Source organism: Carcharhinus amblyrhynchos, chromosome 12 (genome assembly GCF_965287045.1).
Source record: "Carcharhinus amblyrhynchos chromosome 12, sCarAmb.v2.hapA, whole genome shotgun sequence".
Taxonomy (NCBI): domain Eukaryota; kingdom Metazoa; phylum Chordata; class Chondrichthyes; order Carcharhiniformes; family Carcharhinidae; genus Carcharhinus; species Carcharhinus amblyrhynchos.
Genome location: NC_137335.1, coordinates 62,973,317 through 62,998,646, shown reverse-complemented (window position 1 = coordinate 62,998,646; position 25,330 = coordinate 62,973,317). Strand labels below are relative to the sequence as shown.

General features: G+C 40.0%; 1 protein-coding gene across 3 annotated transcripts in view; it reads right to left on the bottom strand.

Moving 5' to 3' along the window:
• The window catches only part of srbd1 (S1 RNA binding domain 1), a 240,207-nt gene that overhangs the window by 150,171 nt on the left and 64,706 nt on the right, over positions 1–25,330 (bottom strand). For all 3 annotated transcript variants that reach the window (XM_080200634.1, XM_080200635.1, XM_080200636.1), the window contains one exon: positions 24,641–24,748. In XM_080200634.1, the coding sequence (XP_080056760.1) occupies positions 24,641–24,748 (108 nt within the window). The remainder of the gene's footprint in view (positions 1–24,640; positions 24,749–25,330) is intronic.

The window sequence follows — 25,330 nt, the reverse complement described above, 5'->3', positions numbered from 1 at the left end:
TCCAGATTTCACTCCTAAATCATCTAGTTTAATTTTAATTCTACGTTGGTCTCTGACTCCACCAGAGGAGATAGTTTCTCAGTATCTGTCCTATCAAATCAGTGAATTACTTTAAACACCAGTTAGGTCACCACTCAAGCACCTCAATTCAAGGGAATGCAAACTTACATCGAGGAGGCTAGTTCCTAGAAGTTAACCCTTTTAGCTCTGATATCATTCTGGTGAATCAGCCTTTTACTCCACCCAAACGGCCCCCCCGGCAAGCAACACACCCCTCCCCCCAGTCAACTGAGATAACACAGACACTCATCAATCTTTGGTGTACAGGTTTTTACAAACGTTTATTTTCAACTTTCAGAGGGAAAGAACTTCCAAAAAGAAGCTGATATCAAGTATACCTGCCAATTGAAGAACTTACCTCAAGTTTTAAGAAAGTAAGACAGTGTAGTATATCGCACATGACAGCTTATTTTTCCAAGTCTTTTATTTCAATACTACTCTCATAACCAAATACCATAAAGTCTACAATAACTGAAGTAACACTAACACCTTGTTGGTTTCCTAATTGAAACTCTTCAAATCCCAAGTATAGGTTTCAATTTCTTTTGTGGGAAATAGTAATTTATATATGTATTAAAATATTTAAAGATTTATTAAAATAAATGACTTCATGCTTCATTTAATTGAACCATCTTCAACACACTGAAAGTTACAATTTGATTACAAACAAAATACGTAGAATTAATAGCACAAGAACAGGCCATTCAGACAAGCAGGGCCTTTTCCCATCTGATCCCAACAGTAAAATCCCCTATCCCTTCTTATTTCAGCAGATAACTATTTCTACTTCACTCATTACATCCTCAATAGCCAAAAATCATAGCACTCCCTGCCAACAAACCTTTAATTTCTGTTGTTATTGCATGTAAACTAACTTTTCTTATGATGTGTACAGTGTACATCTATACCAGCATTTGTTTCAATTGCAACACTGATCTGCCATGACTTCAGAGCTGCCATCATTTTCAATGGAAGTTACTGAGCAAAGATTCAAGTCTGTGCTCATTGGCTTCAGTCACAAAGTAATGTCACCAAGAAAGAACAGGTTACAAAATAAATTGAATGGATTGCACAAAACAGCGCAACTTACGTCTAACGGGGTAACAATGTCTTAAGGAACAAGCAGGATTCAAATTAGGTTTGCTGCTCCAGTATAAATTGCTTATAAGATTATATGTGCAGAAGTTGTGAAGAGTTGCTTCAAAAGAAATTTAAACAGTAGGTCATGAGGTCAGTAGCAAGCATGGATCAAATAATCTGCGCATGCTGTGAAAACCAGAAGTGTTATAGTGTGCATTTCTCACTTTATCCCCCCTGACAATATTCTTTAAGGAGCTCCAAGCCGGTCAGAGATCAATCTGCGCCTTTAAGCAATTTCATTTGCCTGGGGCACAGGTGTTTTAACTAAGAGCAAGTTGTTTTCTCTGTGACACCTTTGCTCTCCATGCTGTGAATGGATTTGCTGTGATCATCTGTTCAATGTTACGTCCACACTGGTGGTGAAAGCAGCTAATTCACTCACAGCAGATTCCACGAAGCACTCACTGAATTGTCTGTTATTTGTACTTACTGCAAAAGTAATTGTCAATCATCAACGCCGGTTGACGTAACTCTTCTCCGCTCACAATGCTGAATGACTGGCTTAGGTTTCCAAGTTCTTCTAATTTTTTTTCCTGATTTTCAGCACCTGCAGCTTTTTATTTTGATGCATTATATGGGTGGCACAATGGTACAGTGTTTATCACTGATGCCTCACAGTGCCAGGGACACGGGTTTAGTTCCCGGCTTATATCAATGTTTGTAAGGAGTTTGCATGTTCTCCCTCTGCCTGCGTGGGTTTCCTCTGGGTGCTCTGATTTCCTCCCACAAGTGTGAAAGATGTACTCATTAGGTGCATTGACTATGCTAAATTCTCCTTCAGTGTACCCCAATAGGCGCCAGAGTGTGGCGGCTAGGGGATTTTCACAGTAACTTCATTGCACTGTTAACGTAAGCCTACTTGTGATACTAATAAACTTATTCTCAGGGAACTAACTATATGAGTCTGGAGCTCGGCAAGTATTGGGCATTTATTCCAAGGCATTTTAAACAGGAAATGGCAAGTTAAAGCCCCATTCCAAACTGGAGTACGTCTTCAGACTTAAGTGCACTTCCAAACTCTTTGGATGAAAATCAATTCTGCCAACTGAGGTCACGCAGTTGGCCTTTAATTCTTCCAGCTAGTAATCTTCCATCAACCAACAGCATCAGAATAGATTAAACGGTCTTCACCTTATTGCTTGTACTCAAGAACTAGAACAAGAGAACATTTGGGAATCCCTTGATATGATATGGCACTGCACAAATGTAACAGTTTACCCTAAATGGAAGGCAATTTGACTGTGAAGAAACTATAAAAAGGAAAACAACTAGCATTTATGTGGCTTTTTTTTCATTATATCCAAACATCCATCTGCATTTTACAGCCAATTAAGTACTTTTAAAATGCAGTTACTGTTATAGTGTAGAAAATATGGACATCATTCATGCACAAAGCAAGTTTCCATAAACAGCAAAGAAATAAATGTCCTGATCATCTGATTTTTGTCAGTTTTGCTGACGGATAAGTGTTGGCCAAAAAAATGCTTGTCCTTCTTCGGAAACTAATGTAGGATCTTTTAAATCCACCAGAGGGAGTAGATGGGGGGGCCTTTGTTTAACATTTAATTAAACAATGGCAAATTCAACAGAGTCAGACTTGAGCCAGGTCTGTTCAACTCAAACGTGAAAGCACTACTACTGAACCTAAGACATCTATGGGTAGACACCAAAGCTTATATGATAAAATGTAACATTGAACTGCACATAACATAATTTCTCTAATATTCAGCAAAATGACAATTTGTTAGCCCTGCATTCAAAGTACATCATCACTTCGGGTCAGGTTGCATTATATAATCATGTTCCAACTTTTCCACCTACTTTGCTAAAATGAAGTAATTCACTGGGAATATCACATTGATTATACACATCACATACACGTCAAAGAACAATCAGCAGGAATTTCCAGCAATGGACGTGCCTCACCTTGGCCACCAGCAGGGTCTCCTGGTTCTGCCGATGTCTACACCATTTTGCCTGGTTCACCTGTCTCGTGGCAGGGCCAGAAGGTCAAATTCCGCCCAGTCACAGAATTGTTACAGTGCAGAGGGTCTTTTGGCCCTTGTTGTCTGCACCAACTCTCCAAATGACCATTATGACCTAGCGCCATTTCCCCATGCCCTTCCACATCATTTCTATTCAAACCAACATCTAATATCCTCTTGAATGCCTCTGCCATACTTCCAGACAGTGCATTCCAGGTCCCAACCCCCCATTGTGTGAAGGAGCTTTTCCTCACGTCACATTTGCTTCTTTTGTAAATCATTTTAAGTCTGTGCCCTCTCATTCTTGATCCTTATATGTGTGGAAACAGTTCCCCCCTATCTACTCTGTCGAGCCCCTTCATAATTTTGAACGTGAACAATGTTTCTGGATTGCTAAGTCCAGTTTCCCTATTGCACATTGTGGACTTCATCTAAACCCCTTACCAGCCTTTCATAAGATGCTTCTGGCCATATACTACTTCTGAATATTCAAGTAATATTGCAGTACGAAACCACTCCAACTTATTAAAATTGCAATGCACTACACCACACCCAAAAGGGTCATTAGTTGTCATGCATTTATTTCAGCCAAATTAAATATTGGAAACTCAAATTTCTGGCCATCTAATTTTCTTAACGTTCCAGTTTGTAATTTGATCTTGTCCTCATCGCACTTATATGGGAGTCACCTACAAAACAGAATGCTAACTTTTTTTAGGAAGGGAAAAACAAGTGAACAAGAGAGAGGAACATGATAGTTTGATATATTGATATCTGTTGAAAAATGGATATCTTGAAGAGTTCTTGACAAAAGTTTTTGTACAGTTTTAAATGCAGTGAAACTTTACTGCCTGAGGTTACTGAATCAAAACTAATCTATGCAACGAGTGCAAAATAATCATCTGGTAACCCTAAAATAATGTTTTACTTAAATTTAAAATTAACTAATGGATCTCCATTGTGTGGCTTGTGTTTCTTCTGCTTCTCTGTATTGCACTGATTTGAGTCCTCTTCTACTTTATTTTTCTTCAAAGAATGGTGGATGCTGCATGGCATGGTGCTGAGGGAGAAGCAGAGCACCGCAGGTTTAATTCGATGGGCCAAATGGTCTTTCAAATCCTTTTCACTCTCCACCCTCCTAACAGTGGTAACACTTCCGCATAGCATCTGCTGTACGTGCCTGTCATTGTGCAGCTGCCTTTCCTCTTGGACCCTGTTTCATTCCTTCTTGCTGCCCTGCTAAATCGTCACCCTGCTTCAGGTTACCAGCATCCTTTTAACTTGACTTTGACAATGAGGCAAGGGACATGAAAACATCACCATCCACCCCTCCACCGATCAAATCTTCTCACTCTCCTCCTCATTCCTTAAACTCTTTTTTACCTGCATTACAATATTGGAAAATCTAAACAGAAGTTTTAAAAAGTTGACACATTTAAAGAAAATAAGCTAAGAAAAACAAGTCAGAGTCTTTTTCCCAGAGCTGAGATGTCTAATATTAGGGGGCATACACTTAAGGTGAGGGGGGAATTCAAAGGAGACATAAGGGCAAGTATTTTATACAGAGTGGGATGTGTCTGGAAAGTAGTGCAAGTGGTGGTGGAGGCAGATACGTTAGGGACATTGAAGGGGCTTTTAGACAAACACATGAATATGCAAGGAATAGAGGGATATGAACCAAGAGCAGGTAGAAGGGATTAGTTTAATTTGGCGTCATGTTTGGCACAACATCGTGGGCCGAAAAGCCTGTTCTTGGGCTGTACTGTTCTATGTTCTAAGATGAAGACAAGACTGAGGCTGGTATCACTGCGTACAACAAATACGTAGGATATTGAGGGAATTGCCTCATGGTCATTATGGTCTTGTGCTTTGGTCACCTAAAAGAGCTGTTCTTTATTCTCTCCCCAGACTGAAAAAAAATGTTCGACTCACCCAAAAAATTACTTGGCTGCTAATGGATAAGTGGCATTAAAAATCACAGTGCTGAGTTGAAACATGGCTGTATGAAACAGGCTCAATAAATCAACTAATATTGTATGCAAGTGAAAAGTTAGACAAAATGATCCAACAAAGTATTCATAAAATTTCCAAAATTGTCACATACTGCCTACAGTTCCAACTTGTTATAAATAATCAAGATTACAGTGCCATGTCACTACTTTGGACACAGCTAAAACGCAGCAGCTGCTTAACATTAGATTTTTATATTGTGCATTTTGGCAGTCCACAAACTTACTGAACACTGCAAGATAACAAATTGAAAATGTTAAAAAACTGACTGAAAAACTGCATGAAATGGGAACTATTTAAATAATTCCGAGAGGATACTGTCTATCACACAATATGACAATCATAACAGTTATCCAAAAATGCCCATACTACTTATAAAAAGCACCGACAACCATATATGACAACATGTATACATCATACATAAACATATGTTAACACAATCTGATTGAAGGACGACCAACTCTCTAACCTTTTCTTCACTAATACAACAAACAACACATCTATGACACCACAATGGGTGTATTCATTCATCTGAAAGTCTAGCCCTCAGAAAATCCATCAAGGAAAGAACGATCAGATTTCTGTCTTCATCTTGTCTGAAACTGATGACATTTTTTGTTGAGAAAGGGGTCCAAATGGCAGGTGTCAAAAAGGTTTAACTTCACACATGCAGCTAGAAGGCACAAGAACAGACATCAGCGTGTGGCAATGTCAGGGCTACACTTTAGCTGCTGCAGGAGTGCATATCTGAAAAGAGCAAACCTCATAATCTGTTACATCAATCTGGTGCCAGATGTTATTATCAGATCAAAGCTGGTGCTGTAGATTCATCCCCAGGAGAAATGCACATTCCAAGTCACCAAAAAGAAGAGGAGACAAAGTATGGCACCTTTGAAGCCTTGAGGTGAAGGCTGCTTGCACGGACGCATGCTATTAATCTCAACAGGCTCCACAAAGCATGCTAGGTCAAGTTCTACATCGAAAGGTATTTTAGACTGATCAATTAAATAACTTCAAGTTTAAATATTTCAATGTATTTTGAGGCCGCATTGTTGCATTTAAATTTGATACAAATATGAACACATTTTACTGAAAGCTCCAGCAAAAGAATATCTCAGGATAAAATCTGCCCCCTCTGTCTTCCAACACCTGCGTTGTGCAAATACACCACATGAATTAGCACAATTAGAGCAATGAAAATATCCATCATCAGAAATAAAAGTGCCATGGTGGCAATGCCTAATTCTACCCCACAAGGTATTTGTTGCCAAGTTTCTGTCAAAAACATTAACAATAAAACCTTCCATCAATTTCCATGAGAGGATACCAATCTTTTGTCCCAATTTACCTCTGTTCACAAGTGAATTAATCTGTATAACATTATGTTTAAGGTGAACATAGATGTTGCTGTTTCAAGTAATTCTATAAACTGTCGAAATCAGTGAATCAGTCATTTTTTTGCAACTTTTTCTTCTCTCTTTCCTTCCTTAGGAGTTTGTATAACTTCTTCTCTTTGGAATTTTCCATTCACTTTATTCAAAGATCATAATGATCAGAATTTTTATCATTCAAGGGAGAACTTCCTATAATGTTCATGTATTTATAATAAATTGATTTGCAGATGTGCAAATCATCACTTCCATGAAAAGAATTACACCCAGCAGCTAAGCAGTATAATTTGGGATCAGTCGGACCGCAGCTGCTAGCCTCAAAAGTTTCATTTTATAATCTAATCCAGTGTAGTAATGAGGCAGTGTTCCATGATGGAGTGCAGCCTTTGAACATCACATTGTATCTGCCTTTTCTGGTGGTTTATCTGGGTGTTGATGACAATATCCAAAGAAAAGATTAATTTCTTTCAGCTTTATACTATTCTTCCAACACCATTACTTCACATAAAGCAAAATCTTTCCTTTATTCCCCTGAAGAAATAACTAAATTGCCATTAGTTGCACTTTCATATGTGTCACCCTTGGTAAATGTAAGGGCTACATGGCGGCACAGTGGTTAGCACTACGGCCTCACAGGGCCAGGGACTCGGGTTCGATGCCTGGCTTGGGTCATCATCTGTGTGGAGTCTGCACGGGTTTCCTCTGGGTGCTCCAGTTCCCTCCCACAGTCCAAGGATGTGCAGGTTAGGTGGACTAGCCATGCTAAATTGCCCGTCAATATCAGGAGAACTAGCTAGGGTAAATGCATGGGTGGGATTGTGGTTGGTGAAACCTCAATGGACCAAATGGCCTCCTTTCTGCACTCTGTGATTCTATGTATCTATGAATACCTAGTCCCTTTTGAATCTTATATTAATCTAAATTAATTAAATTAATCTAAATGAAAAGGCTATCAGGTACTATTGGTGTTCAAGATATGGTCCCAGATCTTCCAAATAAGGAAAGTTCCTTTCTTTTTTCCCGCTTGCTGTCATTAATCATTAAGCTTCTGAAATACTCCCTGTTCTTTTCCATAGTTTCACTTCTAATTCGATGTTTCAAAAGCAATACATCAGGGGATTTTTCTGTGTAACAACAAAGAAAACATTTCCTGCAGAAATCAAATGAAAAATAGCTGCTGGTACATTGAGACTTCCCATCCATCTAGTGGACAAACTGATCACATACCAAAGGGAAATATGCGATTTGGTCTGCCGAAATACAAAATACATTACAATTGCTACCAAATGGGCTTGTCAGTCAACTAAATCAATGAGAAGACTTTAACCCCTACCCTCCCGCCCCACCCTCCAAAAAAAACAAGAGGGGGTGAATTGGGTAGGATGTTTACCCACAGTGCAGAGGGACCATCTAGCCCAACTCTCCAAAACAGCCATCCACCCACTCCCCACGCTGCCCTGTATCTGTAACCCCATGCATTTACCATGTCTAACCCACCTAATCTGCATATCTTTGGACTCTGGAAGGAAACCAGAACACCTGGAGGAAATCCACACAGACACAGGGAGAACCCACAAACTCCACAGTCACCCAAGGCCGCTGTGCCATGGGCCACATGTTAAAAATTCCAAACCCAAATTGCTTTGAACCTGCCCACTACCAGTTATACCAGAGGAAGGCTGAGGAGTGGGGTTGAGAAGGTGAACTGTCCAGGAAGGGAGATCACTAATTTAAATGTTCTAATTAAGTTGCGTGCCTCAGATTTTACCTGCATTTTAAATTTAACACTGCTCGACTGGGTTTCTTGACCAACAGCTGAAAGGCGGCAAAGACTGTTGGGCTTGTACACACTGCTACTACTGTGCGTCAGTGATGGAGGGAGAAGTGAATATTTAAGCTGGTTGTTGAGATGTCAATCAAGCCGATTGTTTCGCAGCTTCTCAAATGTTGTTGGAGTTGCCCTCATCTAGTTAAGTAGAAAATATTCAGTTGCCTTGGCTTTTCGGCTAAGATCAAGTGTACAATGGACATGCTGCGCTTGGTTGAAGTCATGAGGTTACATTTCAGCTTCACGTGAAGCAATTTTTAAAAGCGGCATTTTGGCCTTTTCGCTAAGATGCAAATGAGATCAAGCCTTGGATGAGGAGCAATGCCTACTCCAATCAGCTTGGATCATGTAGATTAAGCCCAAGACAGGTGGTGAGAGCCCTGTCTTGTCAGCTTGGATTGGGAATGTCTCAACTTGTTGAGACTCTGAATTGGACTTGATTGGATTGAATTGGAATAAAAAAAATATACAGTTGCCTGACTTGTGCCTTGGAGATAGTGAACACGCTTTAGGGACTCAGGAGGTAAATTATTCACTGCAGAATTCCCAGCTCTGACCTGCTCTTGTCGCCACAATATTCAAATGGCAGGTACAGTTCAATTCCAGGTCAATGATAACTGCCAGCAATGTTGATAGTGGGGGATTCAGTCATGTTAATGCCATTGAATTGTCAAGAGGAGATGGTTAGATTCTCTTCTCTTTGAGATGGTTTTTGCCTGGCACCCGTGTGGCATGAATGTTATTTGCCACTTAGTTGAGCTCAAGCCTGGATATTGTCCAGATGCTGGTCTTGTTGCATATGGACATGGGACTACTTCAGTATCCGACGAGTCATGAATGGTGCTAAAATATTGTGCAATCATCACGAGTATCCCAACAATCACAATTATCTTTCCTTTGTACTAGATAAGACTCTAACCAGATTTCCCCTGATTCTTATTGACTTAAATTTTGCAAGGGTTCCTTGATGCCACACTCTGTCAAATGTTGCCTTGATGTCAAAGGCAGTCACTCTCACATGTGGGGTTCAGCTCATATGTCCATGTTTGGACCAAGGCTTTAATGAGGTCAGGCACTAAGTTATTCCAGCAGACCCCAACCGGAGCATAAGTGAGCAGGTTATTGCTGATTAAGTGCTGCTTGACACACTGTTGATATCTCTTCCATCATTTTACTTTAGTGCTACATTCTGCAGTGTATCATGACCAACGATGACCATTCAAGCCAGAGTTTTTTAAAGCAGGGGTCGTGGAGATGCTGAAAATGGGTCACCGGGTATCCTGTTAAAAAAAAAAGCAGGATGTTCCGTGACCATAAGAACGTAAGAAATAGGAGCAGGAGTAGGCCATCTAGCCCTTCGAGCCTGCCCCGCCATTCAATAAGATCATGGCTGATCTGTCGTGGCTCAGTTCCACATTCCCACCCTCTCCCCATAACCCTTAATCCCCTCGCTTATCAAAAACCCATCAACCCGCGTCTTAAAAATATTTAGCGAGGCAGCCTCCACCACTTCAACGGGCAGAGAATTCCAGAGATTCACCACCCTTTGAGTGAAGAAGTTCCTCCTCAACTCCGTTCTAAACCGCCCCCCCTTTATCTTGAGGCTGTGCCCCCTAGTCTTACTGTCCTTTCTGAGCGGGAAGAGCCTCTCCACCTCTATCCTATCCATCCCATTCATCATCTTATATGTCTCAATGAGATCTCCCCTCATTCTTCTAAACTCTAACGAGTACAAGCCTAGTTTATTCAGCTTCTCCTCACAGCTCAATCCCCTCAACTCCGGCATCAGCCTAGTAAACCTCCTCTGCACTCCCTCCAAGGCCAAAATATCCTTGCGTAAGTACGGCGCCCAAAACTGCACACAGTACTCCAGCTGCGGCCTCACCAATGCCCGATACAGCCGCAGCAAGACCTCCCTACTTTTATATTCAATCCCCCTCGCTATGAAGGCCAGCATCCCATTCGCCTTCCTGACCACCTGCTGCACCTGCAGGCTGGGTTTTTGCGACTCATGCACAAGGACCCCGAGGTCCCTCTGCACCGTCGCCTGCTGCAGTTTTTCGCCACGTAAGTAATAGTCCTTCCTACCATTCTTCCTACCAAAGTGGACCACCTCACACTTGCCAACATTAAATTCCATTTGCCAGTTCCTGGCCCATTCGCCCAGCCTATCTAGATCCTTCTGCAGACTCTCCACACCCTCCGCGCAATTTGCCGTTCCACCAATCTTGGTGTCATCAGCAAATTTCGACACCATACACTCGGTTTCCTCCTCCAGATCATCTATATAAAAGGTAAATAGCTGAGGCCCCAGCACCGACCCCTGGGGCACTCCACTAGTCACCAACCGCCAATCCGAATAGCACCCATTAACCCCCACTCTCTGCCTCCTATTTGACAGCCAATCCTCTATCCACGCTAACACCCTACCCCCCAACTCCATGCCCCCTTACCTTCTGCAATAACCTCTTGGGAGGTACCTTGTCAAACGCCTTCTGAAAATCCAGAAAGACCACATCCACCGGCTCTCCTCTATCCATCGCCCTAGACACATCCTCATAGAACTCCAATAAATTCGTCAGACACGACTTACATAAGAACATAAGAACATAAGAAATAGGAGCAGGAGTAGGCCATCTAGCCCTTCGAGCCTGCCCCGCCATTCAATAAGATCATGGCTGATCTGTCGTGGCTCAGTTCCACTTTCCCGCCCTCTCCCCATAACCCTTAATCCCCTCTCTTATCAAGAACCCATCAACCTGCTTCTTAAAAATATTTAGCGAGGCAGCCTCCACCACTTCAACGGGCAGAGAATTCCAGAGATTCACCACCCTTTGAGTGAAGAAGTTCCTCCTCAACTCCGTTCTAAACCGCCTCCCCTTTATCTTGAGGCTGTGCCCCCTAGTCCTACTGTCTTTTTTGAGTGGGAAGAGTCTCTCCACCTCTATCCTATCCATCCCATTCATCATCTTATACGTCTCAATGAGATCTCCCCTCATTCTTCTAAACTCTAACGAGTACAAGCCTAGTTTATTCAGCCTCTCCTCATAGCTCAATCCCCTCAACTCCGGTATCAGCCTAGTAAACCTCCTCTGCACTCCCACGAAACCGTGCTGCGTCTGCTCTATCAAGCAATTCCCCTCAAGATGCCTCGCTATTTCCTCCTCGATGACGGATTCTAACATTTTACCTACAACAGACGTTAAACTAACAGGCCTATTATTCCCTGCGTTTTGCCTGGCACCCTTCTTAAACAATGGCGTAACATTAGCCGCCCTTTCCAAAACATGGCAAGATGTTCAACGATGCTGTTCAAAAGCATCAAGAGATGTGTTCAAAACATTGCAAGATGTTCTGTGATGTTATTCAAAAGAAAATTGCAACACTCTGTTTATAACGTGCATTTTGTAAAAGGTAGTACAACAATGAGGATCTCTCAGCTCAGGCGATGATGCAGCCATGAAGAGGAAAAGGTCTTTATGAAAGGAAAAGGTAAGATGTATTTTTAAATGTACAGTAAATCCCATTTAGATTGTGACTGTAGCAGCTTGCTTGGTCAGTGGTCCATGAAGGGGCAGCCATTTTGTAAAAGTACATCGCCAGAAGAAAAGTTTGAAAGACACTGATTTAGACTAAAAGCAGCTTTTACACAAAATAGCCCAAAACAAGTATTTTTTTTATTTGCTTTATAAAACCCTTTTAGATACAATCCATAGAATCCCTACCGTGCAGAAGGAGCCATTTGGCCCATCTAGTCTGCACTGACCGTAATTCCACCCAAGCCCTATTCCCATAACCCCGTGTTATTCACCCTTCTAATCCCCCTGACACTAGGGTCAATTTAGCATGGCCAATCAACCTAACCCCCACATCTTTGGACTGAGAGGGGAAACGGGAGCACCCAAAGGAAACCCACACAGACACAGGAGGAGGACGTGCAGACTCCACACAGACAGTAGTGACCCAAGGCCGGAAATGAACCTGGGTCCCTGGCAGTGAGAGGCAGCAGTGCTAAACAGTGTGCCCTGGCTCACCTGCACTGGACAGATAATTAGTTTCTTTTATTGGCATGTCTAATTTTTAATAAGCTTGTTATTTTATTTATCATTTATTAAAACAATGTTCAACAATTTCCATACAACAGAATCTCCAAGTCATCCCACAAACTGCCCATAACAGAGCTATTCCATGTCGAATCTTGTAATATTTTATGTCGATATCAATTTAAGTAGCAGAACTGTCTAAAATCAATGTTCTCCTTTCAGGCAATACTTCTATAAATGCCGTCAATCAAGATGAAGGGCTTAAGGTTCATTGCTCAGACCACCACCATGAAGAGTAATAAAGAAGCTAAATCAGATGAGATGACATCAAGCTAAGGTTTTAAGAGCTAAAGAATGTCAGAGAAAGATGAGTCTAAATGAATTAGAGTAGGAGATTGTGCATGAGTTTTGATTTCAACAGTTACAACTGTATCTCAATACATTTAACTGGAATGATTTCATAAAGTAACCATTATTTAAATCAAAATTTGCTTTAATGAGAGTTTCTGAAATTAATAATGAAATCCTGCATCTTTCTAACATCATTCTAAGAAAGTTCATGGATTATTACAAATTAAATATTCATGGTGCCTTTCACCAGTCAGGTCATTTTCTTCAATTACCTAACTACACCACAGTTTGGAACCACAGCAATGCTGGAGGTTTCCAGTTGCTTCTTTTTGATATGCAAACTAAATTCCAAGGAAATACCGCTTTGCCCTATTTCCAAACAGTTCATACACAGAATACACATGAAGTGCTTCTTCTACAGAGCGATGTGATTTTCACTCAATTTAACTACTATGATTTCTTTTAAATCAAGTTTTCCATACACACACACACACATTTGTTAAAATAAATGCACAGTATAGGTTTTTAACAGCAAAATAGTTCGTATCAATATTTCAATAATAACTATATTTGGACATGTCCAAAAACTCCTTATTTGAGGAACATTTAGCTTATTTAAAAAGGTCTGCCTTCTCTCATGATCATAGAAGGATTTCATGGCAACAGAGAGTCTGGCAAATAAGCCAGTGTAGTACTTGGTTTGACAAGAAACATACTCCTCCGCAAATTACAAAGAAATCCTAAGTACATACAAATTTAAAAGGCCAAGTACAGACAGGATGTTTGCGAACTTCACGATAAATACCCTAGCTGAGCAACTTTTGTCAAATAATTTCTAATTTAAATAATGATGCCTCCCCACCCAACCCATTGTTCGGTATTTCATAGAATCCTTACAGTGCAGAAGGAGGCCATTCGGCCTGTCGAGTCTCCACCCACTCTCCAACAGAGAACCCTACACAGGCCCTATCCCCATTATCCACATATTTATCCCAGTAATCCACACATCCTGGGATACTAACAGGCAATTTAGCATGGGCAATTCACCTAACCTGCACATCTGTGGATTGTGGGAGGAAACCAGAGCACCCGGAGGAACCCATGCAGACACAGGGAGAATGTGCAAATTCCACAGACAGTGACCGGAGGCCAGAATTGAACCCAGGTCCCTTGTGCTGTGAGGCAGCAGTGCTAACTACTGAGCCACGATTCTGCCCAAAGACTACCATTATTCTACTATAAGAGGGTTAGAGGTTTGAATGATTTTAAAGCTAACTTCGCCAGATATTCTACCTTTAGCAAAAAATAGTGCAGTCCAAGGAGGATGAAATAATAGCTCTTATTTTCCTGCTGCCAGTCCAGGTGAGCCAGTTGTATTTTTTCTTTTTACATTTTTATTCTCAAGTGATAAGCAACACTAGGTCCAAGCCTTGACCTGCTGCAAACCTGATGGTAATGGTGATCCCACAATGGTGTTAGGTTGCAAATTCCAGGATTCTGATGCAGCAACAACGAAAGAAGAATTATATATACACCCATATATGGTGTGTGACTTGGGAGAGAGAATCAGGTCATTTTCTTCAGTTACCTACCTACGCCTCAGTTTGGAACTACAGCAATGCTGTCGTTACAATCCAGTTACTTCTCTTTAATATGCAAATTAAATTCCAAGGAAATACAGCCTTGCCCTGTTCCCAAACAATTGATACACAGTATGCACATGCAACAATATCTTCTACAGAGCGGTACAAATTGAAGCCGCTTTCACACATTGTAACTACTAAGACTTTTTTTAAATCAAGTTTTCCGTATGTATCTATATATCGATAATAATACACACACACTTCTTAAAGTAAATGCACAGTATAGGTTTTTATAACAAAATAGTTCATATCAATATTTCAATAATAACTATATTTGGACATGTCCAAAAACTCCTTATTTGGAGAACATTTAGATTATTTAAAAAGGTCTGCCTTCTCTCATGATCATAAAAGGATTTTGTGGCAACAAAGAGTCTGGCAAATAAACCACAGAGGGCATAAAACATGGCTACTTGGCCCCTCATGCCCATGTCAGTTTTTTGAAAAAGCTAATTCTACTCCCCTGCTCTTTCCCCATTACCCTGCAAAAATTTCCTTTTCAAGATACATCCAATTCCTTTCAGAAAATTACTGTTGAATATTCGTCTATTCATATGTTGTTGCTTTTCTATATCTTTCTTAGTGCTTAGAAAGGATAGCAGGACTAGAGGCCACAGCCTCAAGACGGGGGGGGGGGGGGGGGGGGTAGTTTAGATCGGAGTTGAGGAGGAACTTCTTCACTCAAAGGGTGGTGAATCTCTGGAATTCTCTGCCCGTTGAAGTGGTGGAGGCTACCTCACTAAATATATTTAAGTCACGGGTAGATAGGTTTCTGATAGACAGGGGAATTAAGGGTTATGGGGAGAAAGCGGGAAAGTGGAACTGATCCACTTCAGATCAGCCATGATCTTATTGAATGGCGGGGCAGGCTCGAAGGGCTAGATGGCCTACTCCTGCTCCTATTTCTTACGTTCTTATGTTCTTAGGAGTCACAAGAGAGAAGGGGGAAATTAATAGCACTGAAAAGAATTTTCATCCTTATATACAAAAAGGGTAAAAGTTTATTTATTAGTGTCACAAGTAGGCTTATACTAACACTGCAATGAAGTTACTGTGAAACTGCAGCTCCTGTTCGGGTACACAGAGGGAGAATTTAGCATTGCCAATGTACCTAAACCAGCACGTCCTTCGGACTGTGGGAGGACATCGGAGCACCTGGGGAAAACCCACGCAGAGATGGGAGAATGTGCAAACTCCACAAAGACAGTGACCCAAATCAGGATCCCTGGCTCTGAGGCAGCAGTGTTAGCCACTATGCCACTGTGCATAGGTGCTTGTGATTAGGAAACAATAATGACCTAGAACTGATAATTTAACATTGAGCCATTTATTGCACAACTAATTGATGAAATACCAAAAGATAGCCAATGCCAGCACAACCAACCTCCCAACATGGGAGGGGACGATGGAAATTGGTAAGAATAAAAGAAAGTTTAATTTGAATTTTGGGAAGCAACAGGTTTCTCTTTAAAATATAGTACTGAGCGCATAAACATGATAAACGTGAACAGGTGAAGCTGTACAGGGAATTCTTTACAAACAATGTCAAGCCACATAATGATCTCAGTGATGAGTGAGAAGATAAAACACTGGATTTGGTTGTAGAGATACAGGTCAGGCCAAACGCATTCAGCATTGTAAAAATCTAAATTTGAAAGCAATGAACCATTCATATACAGTTAAATGCAGAGAACTGGATATGGCTGCCAAGTTGCCCAAGAGTGAGAGCTGGCAAGAGAATAAAAAAAAGCAAGGGAGGATAAAGGAGTTGACTTAGGGGAATAGTTGGAGTTAGCTATGGGAATAGCAAGGCTGGTAAGTATAAGAGCAGATCCAAGAGAACAGCAAGGCTAATGGGAGTGACACGGACACTCTTTGTCTTGGCCATTGATATGCAAGGCCTGCATGGTTTTCACAAAAGTGAAGGATTGTACGTGAAAGACTTGATCAAAATTGGTTTTAGCAACTTGCTCAACCATCTGGCGAATTGATGTTCTACAGGCCTCATCAATAAGATCGGGCAAAAAGGGGACATCGCTTTTGAGAGCCCTGGACAGTCCAAACATACAGGGCTGCACGTTACTCTTACACAGTCCAAACAAATATTTTTGCAGCTTCGGTGGTCAAACTTAGCAGCAGGTCCAACGGATACGAATTTGGGCCAGTCATTAAGAATGGCATGCATTTTGTTGATATTGTCACAATTTGTAAAGAATGATTATTTACAGTATGGTTATCTACTGAGGCAACCTTGTGGCCCAAATGGATCAAATCAAAAAATGAAATAAATCGGGGCAACTTAGACCAGGTACAGTATAGGGCATTGCACCATACTTCACAATAATATTTTCAGCAATATAATTGAGAATTTTTTAGAAGTTCTTTTTTTTTCTGACTCGTCTCTTTTAGACCAATCTTTCCTTCTGTTTATTTCATTTTCTCTAAGTAATTGAATAAAATACTTTAATGGACTCCAGTTAAAATTCTGCACTGTCCATTACTGAAATTGATTGATTAAGATGGCGCACAGTTGCTTGTCCTATTTGAGCACGTCCCAAACTCCCTGCAGAGGGTGAAGGAAATGGCTCGCCACTGCAGGTTTCAGTGCAAAACTTCCTCAAAAGTCTGCGGCAAGGGCAAAGGTATTAAATAGCTGAAAGCAAACTCTGGTCCATAATGTTGAGTACTTCTTGATAGCATTATATTCTGCCTATGGATATCCCGCACTTTTTAAAAAAAAATTTATTCCATCCAAAAATCTAAATTAAAATTGAATCCAATTCATAGACCCCACAAGAGGGACAAACAAGATCCAAGCTGACAAGATGAGGCATTGCACCCCATCCCCTTGGGCTTGATCTGACACTTCATCTTATCTAAAAGATCCAAGGTGGCTTTGAAAAATTGCATCAGGCGACGTCTCGCCTTAGCCTCATGGGCTACCCTAATCCTTTACTCTACCCTGCCCTGGGAGCTCAACCTACCCGATCACTGAGACTCCCCTATCCCACAAACTTCACAAACAAACACGGGTTGTGCCAATCAACCAGCTTGAGAAACCATGTAGTAACTGCATCAACCAATTCCATCCACATAACCCTAGGGGTCAGTGAGAGAAGATCTCAAACTTAATACTAGGTTCATCAGCCACCACCAAATGCTTCAGAGAACTCATGAAACGTTTGAGGAAGGGACTGTAAATAACTCTGGCTTTTAAATGAGCTCCTTTTCACCGCTCAGCATCACATATTTTTGTCTTCCTTTAATGTTATTATAAAGTAGTTCAATAATGTCTTCATTACATAAAGTTCTGACAAAGTACTAAACATTTTGTCGGAAAATCAGCTATATAAATCAGATCCTACTGAAGAGAATTGTCAGTAGTGTTACTACAGCAATGTTTATTGTCAGGAATATGGGATTCTAAATTCATGATATTTCTTTATTAAGCACTACTGCATTATATTTAACACATGCAAAGCTATGGTTGTGCATTTTCAACCTGACACTTTTGGTGCCAAGGTTGGTGGTTGACTAAAGTTGATTAAACTAGTGCAGGATATAAGTATTTCATTCTTTCTGATTGCTGCCTCCAGGCAGAATCATGCAGGTCTAAACCCTGAACCATTCAACCTCATCCTTATTGTAATCAAACCTCAGCAGCCTGTCAGCGTGATCTCCACTGACACAAACCAAGACAGTTGATAAAAACACACTGTGTGGCATATTTCATATTTGAAATAAAGCGACAGGTCACCACAAAGACAAAAACAAACATTCTGTGCTGTAAAAATGTATTTGCATTTAAGGAGACAGTTTAAGGTGTTGCAATATACTATAACCATGCAAAACAATAAGAATGTTTTTTGCCACTTACCTTTTAATAGTCGTTTCTCTATACAGTTGAATACAGAAAAGACAAGTCTTGATGTGATTTCAACATACAATGAAAGGTTAATGTGGAATAAACTTATTACATTAAAAAACAGAACTTCCTTTTTTCCTCAGTGAAACAGTTAGCTAAAAGACAGAATCCTTTGAAGAAATGCTTTGTCTCCAAGCTGTACCTACACTCAGATAGAGTGAAATCAGGCAATTAACCCATGTACAACTGCAAAAATAAATCTTTGTCCTTCAATTATGGACCATAACACAAATCATCCTAACTAGCTCAATTTTTCCAACTTTTTGAAAATACTGTAATCCCCAGCAACACCTGCAATTAATTCTTTTTCAAGGATTTGCGAAAGGATGCAATATAGCCAAATGATTTGACAGACAACATTTAATACCAAGGGATTCACATCAGCCATTTCCTTTTAAAAGGAGTCTTTGATGTTGACTCTCTTTAGTGTACTTCTTTCATGGTACATTAATAAAAATAATGGCAACTCAAAAGAGTAATCCGAGTCTCAAGGACGCATCTAAAGTTACAGCATGGCAGGTACCTGATGAAATACAGATTAATGCTGTTTGAATAGAAAATGAATGCCACAGGTTCAATGTGCCAATCAGGTAAATAATATGACTGCCATTGAACTACTTTCATTTCTGCAACCAGACCTGCTGTTTTCACAGCCCCGTGTCCTTGAGGCTCAATTATCAAAATGTGGAACTGCATGTTAACCATACCTAACAGGCAGTGATGCAGAAGAAAAAAAAGTCAAACATAACATGAGAAGCACATGGGCGGAGCCAAACCAAAACAGGTATTTAAAATGTTGTAAAAATGGGTCAACAGGTAGACAGATGCCAGCTAGTTTAGACCAACTGAGAACAGATGATAGAGATGAAAGTCCATGAATAATAAAGGGGATTAAGCAAAGGGTTATAGGGTTTTTGGATGGAGAAGGAACACGGTAAATTTTATTTAATATTGAACCCAAGCGCATTTTGTTCTCACCTTTAAAAAAGCAAATTCATTTTGCCAGTTTTCTCTGTAACTGTCACCCGTCACGACTCCGTCTTCTCAAATCTTTTAATGAGTTCGACTTAAATAAATTGTTTTATTAAAAAGAGAGTTGTTCAATACGAGAACAACAGCTTAAACATAGATCATACGCTCTTATCTTGATCATGAACTCCTGAGGCAAAGGGCAATTTTTTTTTTAATTCCCCAATTATAATTGTCCAGATTTTGCAAGCAGCAGCTAATGAATGGTCGTCGCTCTTCACTATGAAAAAAGTTGCTGACAAAATTTTGGAGAGCGCAGGTTTCCTCTTTTCTGAGGCTCTGAATTCAGCACCCTCAACAGGACGTCTATTAAATGGTCAAGGAATAATGAGGCTGATCAACCAATCAGATTGAAAGTCCTCACAGATGGCAAAGCAAGCAGTAAAGAACAGGGATTATAAATTACATTTAAATCATTGTACAGAAAACAAAATATAGGTCGGAACATTTTTAGGGCAACACGGGGGCACAGTGGTTAGCATTGCTGCCTCACAGCGTGCCACAGACCTGGGTTCAGTTCCGGCCTCGGGTCACCGTCCGTGTAGAGTTTGCATATTCTCCCCACATCCGCGTGGGTTTCTTCCAAGTGCTCCGGTTTTCTCTCACAGTCCAAAGATGCGCAGGTTAGGTTGATTGGCCATTCTAAATTGTCCCTTAGTGTCAGGGGATTAGCAAGGTCAATATGTGGGGTTAGAGGAATGGGGCCTGGGTGGGTTTGTGGTCAGTGCAGACCTGATGGGCTGAGTGGCCTCCTTCTGCACTGTAGGGATTCTATGATTCTATTTATATGGTATTAAGGGAGAAACTAAATGTAATTCTTTAACCCTAATTTTTATTTATTTAAAATCTCTAACATTAATTTTCAGGGAATAAGACTCCGCACTTGTAAAATAAAACTTTTAGGCCAGAGGGATTGCTCAGCAGTAATTATCACTTATTCCGTCAGAAGAAATGCAGTCACTCCTGACTGAAAGTTTAAGCCTCATTCTTCAGTCATTTGTGCAGTAATAGTAAATGTTTACTTTCATTCACAATGATATCCGTGTAGAATCCATCCTCAAAAGTTGCAACAGCTCATCTTCTGAGAAACAGGATTTTTGGACAGCAACGTCTGGATTTCCACATTTACTTGCACAGGTGCAGACGTCTGAAGTTGCCGTCCATTTTGCCCAGTAATAATGGAGAGACTTGACAACATTTTTAGACACAATTATGTTTCTTAAGTGCTGCCTTATTTGATCATCAAGTGCCTTACAACACAGCATCAGTGAGTTCATCAATCTTCTTGCTAACAACTGTGTACTATAACAGCTCAGGCAGAAATAAATTTTCTTTCCATGTTTAACATGTCCAGTATGGCCAACGTCCCTCAAAAGAAAACCTAAAAGACTCAAAGACAGCTAAAAGTTTGGCTTTCCGTTCAACCTTCCCTTCCTCTATCAGAGGAAACCAACCCAACTCAAAAGTGCAATACAGTTGGTGAGTTTGAAGTGGTGTTAACAACAGCATGGGGTACAGGAGAAAGGAGACAAGGATTTACCATGGGGTTAACACAAATTTGGTAAGCAAGTCAATCCTCCAAGCTATTTCAGTATAAGAGCTATTAGGGACTAGAATCCATAAAAGACACAAAATATATGAATTAAAGCAGTCAACTGGACGTTAAATAGAAGTAAGGACATCAAAGTCAGAAACAAATGCTTCTTCCCCAGTATTATTTGGCATAACACAGTCTAGCAAAAAGCAGTTCAAAAGTATGTCAGTCCTGAATTTCATAATTTTTAAACTGCTGCTGGGAACAAAGATGGATCACAACTTTATGGGAATTCGAACACTGGAAATTCAGCAACACCCGGGAATAGGGAATGTGAGGTATTATTCCTGAGCACAATGCTATGATTTACATTCCCCTTTCAGTTAAAGGATTAAGACATCCAATTGATTCTATTAAAATTGAATCTCAATATTTTTATTATAGTGAACTGATGAGGATATTCAACATGAATACTATATCTTACAATTCAAAGGGCTTTTTCAAACAAGCGCTCAAACTGATCTGTGAGCAAAGCAGCCCAATTCCTTACACTGTGCCTACAACAAAGAGATTGTTAGTATTTACTGTGAATAATGCAACTGAAGGAGACTAATTCATATCAAGAACACAAACAGTTGGCGCAGAGAAATAACAAACACCTCAGCTGGAATGTATAAAATTTGAGATTTGTTTTAAAGGTTGAATAGAATCTTTAAGAACAGATGCAGCAGTACGTGCAACAGCTTACATGCGGGATGAAATTCATTGAATCCTCAAAACAAAATGCTCACATTTCTGAACTTCAAATCTAGCAAGTGTTTGACAATGTTTTAGCACTGGGTATTCTCAGACCTGTATGCCCATTTGAGGGTTCACAATTAGTCTGTCTAATGAAAACAATGAATAAAAATGATCATTTGAGACATCTGCTTCAGTTATAGTACGCTGCACCCTTGGCTTGAACAGATAAAGCTAATAAATAACAGTCAGAATCTATACTGGTGTTGGCAATGGAAAAAGATTTGTTACAGAAAACCTCATGACTAGATGAAATTTGCACTGGGCAGAAGCCCAATACAAATCCCAGTCAATAACGAAAGATCCGGTAGAGAAGCTATGAAAAAAATCTTAATATTATTTATGTTGGACTAGAACACATAAAAGCAGGAGAACAATCATCACTAAAAGGCACAGTAAGAAATATTTGTTTTTCATTTGTGATTAGTGTCAAATAAAGTCCAGATGGTATTTATAAACTCAAAAAGTATCAGTTTCTTATGGCCTCTTTTTCACCACTATACTTAATTTAAATAATTCATTTACACATCTTTCCCCCAAAATGCCTCTCCTGTTTTATCCACACTTTGCTTTTTTCACATGATATTCATGTTTGAAAGCTGTACAATATAATAACAGCACTGAAAGAGGGAAAGATAGGAAGTTTTAAATAAACTAAAATTCTGCTTCTAAAACTTTTGTGGAATTCAGTGTAAAGTTAAAACAGATGTCACAATAAATCAATTTTGATAGATCTATAATTTAAAGTACTTGGGGGTCCTTAGTCCCTCTAAATATTTTTCTCCACCTTTTCCTCTTTGCCGCGAAAGAAATAATATTTCCTTTTTGTCAATGCATGCACCATCTCGCATATATGTTTTTATTTCCATTGCTTAGGAATATGATTCCAGGTTTCCAGTGGAGTGACTAAATAGGTGAATTCCCTATCCTGCTCAGAGTACGGTGACAGAAACAGTGAACAGGCACAAATTTTACTTCCATCAATGCCAAGGCTAGTTTAGCTTTCTTTCAAATCTGGTTTAATTCTGAGAAATGATTTTAAATATGAGATTTTATTAATTACAACATAAACTATCGCAGATGTATTTGAGTTCATAAATTCAAAAGTATGCAGCACAAAATTTCCACTAAATGCAATGGATTTTTGAGAATCTATTTACTGCAAAGAAATCTCAGATGCACCCCTAATGTTTCAGTAGCTTTTTGCAACTGGGGACGAATACCACACTTTGGCTCAGCATCCTCCGAACACGTAATGTTGATCGTGGGAACAAGAGGAGTATTATCCAGGTAGGTCGGAATTTGAGCAGTAGGTGGCAAAGATAAAGTGCATAGATGGATTTCAGTTGAGATGAAACTTGATTATAATAATTCTGAAAAAGTTTACATCAGTAGCTGACAAGGGAAAGCCAGTTATATTCATCTAACATGAAAGCAAAGAAGGGAATTTGGGCAGTCAGTTTAGCAGGAATAGAGGTAAAGAGGATATGAGATAGGTCTCATCAACAAGAAGCACGAAGGACAGCATATGGAGTGCTGGAAAAAACTATAGAGAGCTGAAAGCTTGAAGAAAGAATGTGATGGGAAAGCACCAGAAGCAGATATCGCAATTGTCTCAATCATGGTGACCAAGATAACCAGCAGAAAAGACGACTGTGAATATCTGCCCTAGTGCAACAGGCAGTTTTGATAAAGGAAGCTAGGTCTGATCAAAGGTGGGGATGCACACTTCTATCATCATGACAAAGAATCCTACAGTGCAGGAGGAGGCCATTTGGCCCACCGAGTTTGCATCAACCACAATTCCACCCGGGCCCTATCCCCATAACTTCATGCATTTACCCTAACTAATCCCTTGACACTAAGGGACAATTTAGATGGCCAATCCACCCAGCCTGCACATTTTTGGGCCATGGGAGGAAACCAGAGCACCTGGAGGAAACCCACACAGATATGGGGAGAATGTGCAAACTCCACACAGACAACCCATTTGCTGCAGAAAGCTTCATCCAGGCTTTGTCCTGCAAACCCAAGCTACTCTAATTCTCTCCTCTCTGGTTTCTGAACTTCCATAAACTTGGGCTCCTCCAAAACTCTACTGCCATTATCATATTCTGCATCAAGTACCGCTCACCCATCATTCCTGGATCCCAGTCCAAGGTCTCTAAATTAACCCTCTCGTTCTTATGTATAAATTCATTTAGACACAATCCTCCTGATATCTGGAACTTCCTCCCTCACTCCTTTGCGCCCTCATTGGCAGATATACCTTTAGCTATCAAAACCCAAAGCTCTGGAATTAACTGTCCCTCAGCACACCACTTACACTACGTTGTTAATGATCCTCCTCATATCATCTTTAGCTTGATGATAAATTTTGTTTGTATGTACTAGTTGAATATTCATAGCACTGCACAAAAACATTCCTGATTGTCAGCATTTGTCCTCATTTTCCAAGTTTGCAGGAGTTTGAAAAGTAAGCTGTGATCTACATCAAAGCGTAGGACTGCATGCGCGTTTTCCACTTATTCACACTGCAGTTAGTTTCAGCTGCTGGCTTAAAACTGCCCAAACCAGTCGGCAGGAAAACGAGTGCCAAGAGTCTCAGAACATTTATTTTTTTCCTGTCAGCTGTGATCAATTTTCAAGAATTTGAGGTCTACTGCTTCAAGTCTGAGGCAGACGTCACTCTCAATGGGTAAAATTTCCCACTTTTTAGCAACTCCTCACCATCATCATAAAATCCTTTTATAAATTGATTAAGTGCAATTTTCATTCCATCAGAGGCATCAGTGAACATATAGCTTGCAAATCTTGACAAACAAGTTTTACTTTGAACAAAGCATCAGTTCTAGTGGCAAACATGATAATGAAGAAGAAAATTGAAGCGCGCTTACGCTTACCAGTAGACAACGTCCAGTGGAGCAAAATATTTCCTACTAATCAGATCAGCGAAGAAAGATTCTGTTTCCCTGCAAGCAGTTCCATTACCGATAACAATGGTCGAACAGCTTTAGGCAGAAGAAAAAAAATGCAAATAGTTCTATTTCCAAATTCAGAATGCAACCAAAAATTAAAATATTTCTCCACTCAATGAACAAAGTGAAAATTTGTTAGTCTATAAGTACTACATGAAAAGACTTCAAATTTAAACTGATCACTTGACCTTTCTAATGAATTGGTTTGCATTATTATGTGCACCCTACATTTCTTCCTAAACAACTTGTTGAAAAATTTGCTTCAAAGCATAACTTTGCGACTTGTCATTTTGGCTTCTTGTATATATAAAAAAAGTTGTAATATTTTCAGAGCCAGTTATCAAATAAAATTGCACCTTACCAACTAATTTATTGAAAGTGTATTAATTGTTTGAAGCTCCAATGCCGAAAGTCTGAAGCGCATCTCAATTTATTGGATCATTCATTTTCAAACACTGATGCTTGCATTCTCTGTTCAATTATTTTCCACTCTAACATAGACACATTGTATGTAATTAATTTTTTGTTTGTTCTTGATATATAGGCAAGACTGGCAAAATTTATTGCCAGTCATTTATTGCTTATCCCTCATTGTTCCAAGAAGTTTCTGGTTGG